A 9,092-nucleotide genomic window follows, 5' to 3' on the forward strand; every position below is an offset into this window, starting at 1 on the left:
ATTCAGGGGGCGACATGCCCACTTTTCTTTGCAGGAAAGGCACCTGAGGTGGGGGCAGGCTTACCTCGAGGTAAGACATGGACACACTGTACTCCGTGTCACGGGTCTCCTCGATGGCCCGGAAGAGGTCAGTGAGGGTCTGCAGGTAGATGCCAGGCTCCGAGTCCATGCCCAGCATGGTGTGCGTCTTCCCTGCACCTGCAGGGGCATGGGACACCCACAAGGCGGGGCTCTGGATGCAGGCTCAGGCCCCACCTGGACACACCTGCCCCTAAGATGGTTCACACCTGTGCCTTTAGGGTACAAACCCTCCAGCCCTCCCGGCTGCTCTGACACGCTCATTTTCCATTTTGGAAACAAGGCAAAAAGCTGTCTGAACAATCTAATGGCTATTCTGTGGAAGAAAACCTGAGCAGATATAAAGCGAAGATGAGATCGTGTTAGAGGAGGGGGACACGAGAAACGTCTGTTCCTTTCCAAGGTCTCTTCAAGGAGTTCGTGCTGTTTTGTAACAGGAGAATTAATGTATCACACTTTTTAAGGAGTGTCTCTTCCTAGGGGACGGCTCACTGCCCGACAGTCAAGGACCACACTGTTCTTTTCCTTCGCTAGAGTCTGGCACATAGTAGGTGCTCGCTGATGTTTGTTGAATGAATCAGTGAGATAAACAAGCTGCGGCTTTGGGCAAGGTGCTTCTCAGGGCTTCTCAAGGTGCACAGTGAGGGGGTAGGACCCGCCCAGCTCTGACCCTCTCTGATCCAGTTTTGGGGGTGAGAGAGGCGGCCCCTGTCGCTCTCGTGTGCAGCACACTGCAGGCTGCAGCTGAGACCAGATTCACGCCCACGAGCTGGGCGACCTTGGGAAGCCATTATACCTCTTTGAGGCTCAGTCTTCTCAGCTGCGAAAATGGGATCATTCTACCTGCCTTTCAGGTATGGATGCAGAGGGACTGGTGTGACGCCAGCACACAGTAGGTGCTTTGTGCTGTTAGAAAAGCCCACTGCCACCGACCCACTCCACGGAACACTGCCCCTGGCGGTACCTGAGGGGCCATAGGCAAACACCGTCGTGTTGTATCCAGAAATGACGCCTCCCACCAAGTGCTGGGTGGTGGTACAGTACACGTCTCCCTGTGGACAGACAGAAGACAGATAGTCAAGTGGACAACCTAGCCAGAGTTGGGCCCCTGGCTGTTTGGAGAGCACCAGTGTGCGGTGCCGGCAGATGTCTATTCCCTGTGGACATGGCGGGCCCTACACGGAGAGGGGCAGCCTAGACAAAGCATGGGCACTGGGCATTCTGGGTCTGCCCCACCTGCGTCTGCCCTACCTCTGCGCTAGCCCTGGCACGCGGCCCCACCCGCTCTGAGCCTCATGGTGTGAGACAAGGCCGACCCCACAAGGGGGCTGCGAGGGAGATGCCATGAGAACATATGCGACAGATCCCACCATGAGGCCTGCTGCATGTTTGGTACTGAATACCTGTGAGTCCTTTCCAGGGCTTCTGCAAGAATTGAGAGAAATGAAAAAGAACGCAAAGGGCTGGGAGAGCAACAGGATCGGAAATCTGTGAAGGGCATTATGACTCATGTTTATGGGATAAAACTAGGACCAGGGGTACAAGTTTTGGGCCAGCAGAATTTAATTTCATTTAAGGCAGCATGCTGTACATCACGGTGGGAGTGTGTGGGAGTGAGCTCCCTGTCCATGGGGAGTATTCAAGAAAGGACTCCTCCAGGGCTGGTGTATGAGGGTGTGTGGGTTTGGCTGGACTGGATAGGAATGACAGTCCCCACTTCCTCTGCCCTTCCGGGGCGCCCACTCTGCGTCCTGAGCTTCATCCCACTGACCTGCCCCCTTAGCCCAGGCTACAGACACAGCTCATAGAAGGCAGAGGCAGCATCCGGGCTTGGGATGGACAGGCTCCAAAGCCAGTACTGCTTTCCTCTGGCTTTGGAATTGCCTGGAACTCAGTGCTGGTTCTGAGCTCTCTAACTGTGTGAGCTCAGGCGGGTTGTTGACCTCATGAAGCCTCAGTTTTACAGTTTTACAGTTTCCTCATCTGTAAAATTGGGACAATATTGCTGTGTATTTTATAGGGTTGCTGTGAGGCTTCTAAGACAATACATGTCAACCACTTAAGCACAGCTCTTGGCATGCAGTAGCTGCTCAATAAATGTTGATGGCCAGGTCCCTTCTATCCCTGAGGCCGCTAAGACCTTGGCAATGAGAGAAGCCTATCTGCTCAGTCAGCAGCTGAGCCGGCCGGGACTGAGCAAACCTGCTCTGCCTTGTAATTACGGCTGAGTCCTCAATGGAGGGAACATTCCCAGAGCAGTGGGCGGCCGGCGTGTTCTAAGCAGGCCCTTCCTGAGACGCTCTCCGTGTTAACTTGGCTGCCAGGGGCGGGCCGACGTAGGGGACAGGGTGGGCAGTGAAGGAGAAGGCGTTTGGATTGGAGAAGGCTGCAGATTCCCTGCCCCTACCCCCGGATACCTGAGGCTATGCCCCTGAAGCATGGCAGAAGTGATGCCGTGCCCACGTGGGCTGAGCCTCTCCGTCTGTGGAATGGGCATGCTGAAGCCTCTGCCTTCACGGCGGCTCATCCCTCCTTCAGGCCTCAGCTGAAACGTCCTCTCAGAAAGACCTCTGCTCCCTGCCACATGCTTTGTCACCTCCACAACAGCACTAGTACTAACATGTTTGTTTTTTCCTGCTTACTGTCTGTCTCCCTCGCTGGGACGTGAGCCTTGGGGGCAGGGTGTTTGTTCCACCACATGGCAGATGGAACCCTGTGTTGGATGGGTGGATGGATGGGTAGGTAATGGTTGGGTACTTGGGTGAATGGACGACAAACAGACGTCTGGATGACTGAGGCGTGAAAAGCCCTGCAACTTCCTTGAGTATCAGGGAGACCCCTGTGAGGAGCCATGGGTGAAACCACCTCACCCAGTCCTCCCAAGGGGGCTCCAGGGTGTGGTGAGGACACTCATGGCTGGCCTGGCCCAGTGGGGGCATAGGGAGCGGTGAGGTGAGGGCACCTGCGACGCATGCTGGTCGAAAACAGCGTCAAAGATGAAGGTCTTCTCCCGGGACCGGTGTGCACGCAGCGTGTCCTCAGGGTCCTCGCCAGGGTCCATGAGCACCACCATCTAGGAGCAGGGGGAGGGAGGGGTCAGTGGAAGGCCGCCCACAGCATCGGGGCAGGCAGGCTCCACGCGGCTCTGTGCAGCAACAGGGGCTTTGTAAGCTCTAACATGCTGAGCGAGCAGCCCGGCTGCTGCCCTCTCGCCACCACCCTGAGCACGGCCATTCTGTACCTGTTTACCTCTTGCTCAGGGGCGCCACCCAAAGGAAAGGGGAGAACAGAGGGTGGGGTGCCCGGGTCCCTGGGGAAGAAAAGGACCCACCCAAGCCCTGCAGCCCAACTCTGTTTCTCTGGGGCCTCTCCTGTCTCACGTAAATGTGTAACTATGAAGCAAGCTGTATGAGGGCCCTGGGGACTGCAGGTGAGGTTCAAAGGAGCCTTTCCCAGGGGATTGGATCGCAGGGCAATTAGAGACCAACAGCTCTGTTTACTCCTGGAGTGGTGGGGGGCCTGGGGGTCTCCAGGGCTGCAGGACCGGGTGGTGGGGAGAACCATGGAGTCTTAGGGGCACCATGAGGACCAACAGCCCTGCCCCTGGCACCGGCCCACCCCTCCCTTGGTCCATGGCTTTGGCAGCAGGTCCCAGAAGCAAGGGCTGCCCGTGGGTTCCTGGGGAAGCAGGTGTGCTGGGAATACCCCAGGCCTGCCCTGGCTTCTGGCCAGCACTTTTTCCATGACATGAACCCTCTTTTCCTTTGTGCTTCTCTTCTCCTTCCAGTGATGGAGACAATCTAAGGAAAGGAGGACCAGGGGCAGTTCCCACCATGTGTGCTGGCCAAGGGCAGGCCTGTGCTGTAGGAGAAATTGGACATGTCCCTGCCATGGGACTCCAGGCCTGGCACTGGGGTGTGGGCCTGGCAGCTAAAAATTTGGGCTCCAGAGCCCCGCGCCTCGTTTCCAATCCTGGCTCCACTGATCAGCAGCTGAGAGTCCCTGGACAAGTTCCCTCCCGTCTCTGGGCCTCAGCTTTCTCATCTGTAAAATGGGTGTGCTGTGAGGGGGTAAATGAGATAATGTGCAAAGACAGCAGTGAACAATGCATGTCCAAAAGTCTCAGCTGCATGGGCTCCTGGACCAGAAAAATATATTTTTATTTTGCTATAAACAACATTATGAAGAGAAATCAGTAAAATTTGAATACATCTGTAGATTTGATAATAGCGTACCAATAGTCACGTCCTGATTTTGATCACTGTACTGGGGTGACAGAATGTTCTCGTTTTTAAGAACTGGACTCTGAAATATCTGGATGTGGAGAGGCATTATGTCCAGTTTACTCTGAAACGGCCCAGTAAAGGGAGTGTGTGAACACAGGCGGCGAGAGGGAAGTGCTAACATTGGGTACCTGCATGCAGGGGGAGCGGGAGCTCTTTATAGCGGTCTTGCAGGTTTCTGATTAGTCTGAAGTTACTTCAAAATAAAAAGCTAAAAGAAAATGCTACAACATGGATGAACCTCAAAAACATGCTCAGTAAAAGAAGCCAGATGCAGAAGGCCACCCACTATGTGAGTCCAGGTGTGTGAAACGTCCAGAGACGGGAGGAAGGCAGGTGGGTGGTCACCGGGGACAGAAGGGGGGCGGGGGGGCCAACTGCTTAACAGCTGCAAGGTCTTCTTTTCAGGGGATGAAAATGCTTTGGAACTAGACAGAGGTGTGGTGGCACGACACTGAATGTGCCGAACAGCACACAACTGTTCACTTTGACATGGCCTCTTTGACATGATGTGGATTTCACCTCAGTTTTCTAAAGTGGGCTGCACAGCACACAGCAAGGCAGCCTTCGGGAGCCAGGTCCGAGGAGGGCTCTGAAATGACTCTGAGACACTCCTGCCCACACGCGCAGCAGGGAGAGCAGCCAGACATGCAGGGGCGGGGGTACAGGTGGAGAGGGTCCGAGGGCACCTGCAACCATAGCTGTCGCCCACACCCCGCCCCCGACATAGCTGGGAAACACTCTTCTGCGAGCCAACTGACCAAGTGGCAACAGTCCTAGAGATTTCAAAGCCTCCCGCCTGAAGAACTGGAAGACCTGGCTTGCTAAGTTTTTCGTTTTATGATGCACTTGCTCCATTTCAAGTCCTCAACCCAAACCCTTCCCCCGTGAAATCCAGCAGGGTCCCCTTTCTCTAAAGTCACCTGATCCCCAAAGCTAGGGAACTGGGCAGAAACCTTACTCTAAGGAGAAAGTTCTCAGGTGAACTTAGAGAACCTCTGGGCAGCCCCCGTGTGCATGAAGCCACCAGGACTGGGGCCAGCAGGTCGCACAGTAAGGTGACAGTTTTCAGGTGTGAGGTGGTCCCCTCACAGGTGTGTGGCCAGCAAACAGCAGGAAGCAAGACAAAAGAGGCTGTAGGCCCCCATTCTCAGGTAGGACCAGAAGTCAGCCAGGGACACAGAGAGCTCCTGGGTTCAGTCTCCATGGTGGGTAAAGCCCCAAGACTCGGTACTAATGTCACTACTGCGAGAGCCACTGTCAATTCCAGCAATTACTATTTGTCTTAACAGTTATTTAAAGGGGCACTCCCTTCTCCCTCCCACTTGTGGTACGTTAGTCAGTAAGGTGCACATAGTTTAAAGCATCCAGACTTGCAAGTGCGTGGGAAGAGCAGCCTGTCCCACCCCTGCCCTGCCTGGGTTGTCTGTGTCCCTTAGTTTGTCACCCTCTGCAGCGTCTGGGGGAGTCGGCTCCATGCCCTGCCACCCCGTGCAGTTCCGTCAGTCATTAGGTTGACACTGTTCCCATAATGAGACCACTGAACACACTTCACCGCTAAGCCAAGTCCCTTCCTGCAAACCTGTTCCCCTCTGCTTAACCACTGCCGTGTCTCCTCACTCATTTCTCCAGGAACTCAGCGTGAACCCTCCCCAGCCTCTGCCCACTCCCCGACATGCTGACATAGCCCACAGTTGCCCTGGGTCGTTCCCTGAGCGTCAGGACGGGCACCCCCCAGTTCCCAGCGCGGGGCCCTTCGCCTTCCAGTGCAGACCAGCTCCTGGAACTGCATTCTATTCCTCAAGACAAGTGGGAAACCCGATTCACTTGACAAGATTTTGTTTTACCCCAAATTTGGCGAATATTCTGGCACATGACTACCAACATCTCTAAACTGCCATGAGAGCTCAGCTCCTGAGTCCATCTCCAAGAAGCAGGAACCCTTGGCAACGTGGCAACGTGCTGGGTCCCCATCCTGCGACTCTGCCACAGTCCCTGGGCCCTTTTCACATCACAGATGTAGAGCTGAGCCTGCTAACAGAGCTCTGGCCCTCCTGCCCACTCCCCACTCCCAGCTCTGGCCTGGCCCCGAGCAGCCCCTGGCCCCCCCAACCCCCCACCCCCCAGCAGCCCCTGGCCCCGAGCTGTGCTTGAGAAACCCAGCCGGTCCTGCCTTAGGCCCTGCAGCCTGGCTCCCCTCTGCCTGCCTGCACCACCCTCTCCGAGACCACTGGCGTCTCCCCGTCCCCTAGGCGCTGCGCAAATGTCTCATCAGAGGCCTTCGTGACCACGTCACTCTGTGGCACTAACTCCCTGACATTATCCATGTACCTGTTAATTGCTTGAGCGCCCCCACTCCACCCCACCCCAGTGGAGTGAGCCTGGTAGGGCAGGCCTTGTCTCCTCAATGTCTGAACAGCGCCCAGCCACTGGGAACACTGGATGTCAACAGTTTTGAATGAATGAGTCAGTGAGTGAGGGAGAGGCGCAGGAGAAACCCACCTGGGAAGGGTGCGCTCTGCGACCCTGTGGACACACTTTCTGAGCCTCTACAGCCTCACCTGGTCCCCCACTTTGTGGGCGATGACGGTGGCTCCTTCCTCGAGTTCTGCGTCATTGAGCGGGCGGATCCGAAGTGCCACCTGTGGGCAGGACACCAGGCAGCTGTCCAGGGCCCCCCCCCCCCCGCATCCCTTGCTGCCCCCCCTCCCATGAGCGTCACACTCGTAGTGAAGCAGGTAGGCCAGTGACCCCCAGGCGCCCACCAGGCATTAACTTCTCATGAACTTGCACGTGTCCCACGACGACACTTGGAGAAGAGTGCTGTGATCCCGGTTCCCTCTCGTTAGTCTCAAATGGGGAAACTGAGGCACATACCCAAGGTCACACAGCTGCTAAGTGATCTACCGTTCCCCTGGTTACTACTGCTTCCCCACCAGAGCACCTGCCTACACACACGCTGTGAGCACCTTCAGAGGACCCACCGCTGCACTCTCAGGCAGTCCTACAGGAGGCCCCCTGGGACCCCAGGCCCCCCAGGCCCCGAGTCCTCCCCCACACCATCCCCCGTGAGCTGTGGGCCCCAGCTAGCCACACATCCTCTGGGCCTCTGCTTTCTCTTCTGAGAGGGAACATTCCTCCTGGCAGAAACAGAAGCTACGGCTCTCCCTGGGGGGCAGTCGTGACAGGGGGTCTCTGTAATCAGTCTACAGGTTGGGGCAAGTCCATGGCCCCAGCTCACCCAGTGGTCAAATGGGCTGAGGTACCAGCCATCCGGCAGACGGGTTTGGTCAGGCCTTGCAAAGCCTGGATGGAGCCAGAGTGGGGGAACCTACCCCATCCCATCTGAGTGTCCTGTGCCAGGCACTGAGTTCCCTGGGGACTGACAGAGGGCAGGGGGTGAAGGCTTTCTGGAGGCTTGGGGTGAGGAGATGGGGGAGCAGGAGGTCACTGTGTCCCCATGGGAAAAGGCGGCAGGACCCTGGGCAGGGACTGGGGTGCTGGGTCGGGATACAGCAGGGAGGAGGCCTCAGGGATACAGCCCTGAGGCTCTCAGGGGACACGAGGGTCACTCACCATGAGCTGCTGGTCCTTGGGTCCCACCTCCATCATAGCCAGGCGGCCCTGGGCTGGGCAGGGGCCCGTGGTGGGTGGGAGGGCATGCAGCCGGCGGGGAAGCTATGGAGACCTGCCTGTGCGTCAGCCCCACCCCGCCCTGGTGACATCATCAGGCCCCGGGAGCCCAGCTGCTACTTCAACTATCTCAGAGACGCCGGGACTGCCCACGTGGCCCAGGTCCCAGTGGGCGCAGGCTGGCTACACGCTGGGCACACAGACAGGCTGCAGACACAGGTCCAGCACTAATACATGCACTAATCTGATGCCACAGCAACCCCAAGGTTCCCAGATGTCTCACCTGCTCTACAGGTGAGCCTGCCTGAGATGTGCCCCTGCTGTGGCCTCGGAGCTTTTCCACCAACGGGGGGTGCACGCCACCACCTAACATTTAACGAACTAGCTTCAGCTCTTAATGCTTTTCTCACACACATTTGTAAAGCAGCCCTGAAATGACCTTGCTAGGATGTGGCCTTAGCCCCTGCCCATGAATCTGTGCCATATCTGGGGCCAGGGCATATTTACTGCTTCAATACCACACTCAGCACTCCCGCTGCCGCCTCCAGGGGCCTCACTGCACCGTGAACCCCCGAGGCTGCGCCAGCAGGTCTTGTCGCTGACCCTGCGCCAGGCGACACGCCCCGCACCAGGTGACAGGCACACTGGCGTGAACACGGCAAATCGTTCCTGCTCTTTAATGCAAACTGCAGATCAGGTCCGTGAAGCTGATTTGAAAATCCAGCTGGACAATTGCCACCACAGGGCCGACGGGCCGCAGAAACCCGCCCACACCTGAGGGCCGGGCTGAGGTTAGCACTTGCGCAAGGGCACCCCGGCACTCCAGGCCTGCCCACCTGGCAGCACTGACCAGGTATGTGGCAGTTAGGTGGTCTACGTGAGGGCCACGGTGGCCATGCCCACTCTTCCTTGGCACCCAGGCTAACACCGGGCTCCAGGATTTCCTTGCCATGTGAGGCACGAAAGGGAGGACGCTGCCCCACTAACATCCACGTCCACAAAAGCTCTTGCCAGGACCCCATGGGATGGAGCCCAGGTTCCAACGTAAACCCCTCACATCCTGACAGCCCCTGGAGACACAACAAAACCAGGCCTGAG

General features: G+C 57.1%; 1 protein-coding gene across 1 annotated transcript in view; it reads right to left on the bottom strand.

Moving 5' to 3' along the window:
• LOC109461357 (kinesin-like protein KIF19) overlaps positions 1-8,037 on the bottom strand; it is a 33,331-nt gene extending 25,294 nt beyond the window's left edge. The window contains exons 1-5 of the mRNA XM_074314005.2: positions 7,938-8,037; positions 6,923-7,003; positions 3,041-3,151; positions 1,043-1,130; positions 65-198 (exon numbers count right to left, since the gene is read on the bottom strand). Of these exons, the coding sequence (XP_074170106.2) occupies positions 65-198; positions 1,043-1,130; positions 3,041-3,151; positions 6,923-7,003; positions 7,938-7,973 (450 nt within the window). The 5' untranslated portion in view covers positions 7,974-8,037. The remainder of the gene's footprint in view (positions 1-64; positions 199-1,042; positions 1,131-3,040; positions 3,152-6,922; positions 7,004-7,937) is intronic.
• Between the last annotated feature and the right edge of the window lie 1,055 nt (positions 8,038-9,092).

Source organism: Rhinolophus sinicus, chromosome 5 (assembly GCF_057876585.1).
Source record: "Rhinolophus sinicus isolate RSI-liver-muscle chromosome 5, RSI-T2T, whole genome shotgun sequence".
Lineage (NCBI taxonomy): Eukaryota > Metazoa > Chordata > Mammalia > Chiroptera > Rhinolophidae > Rhinolophus > Rhinolophus sinicus.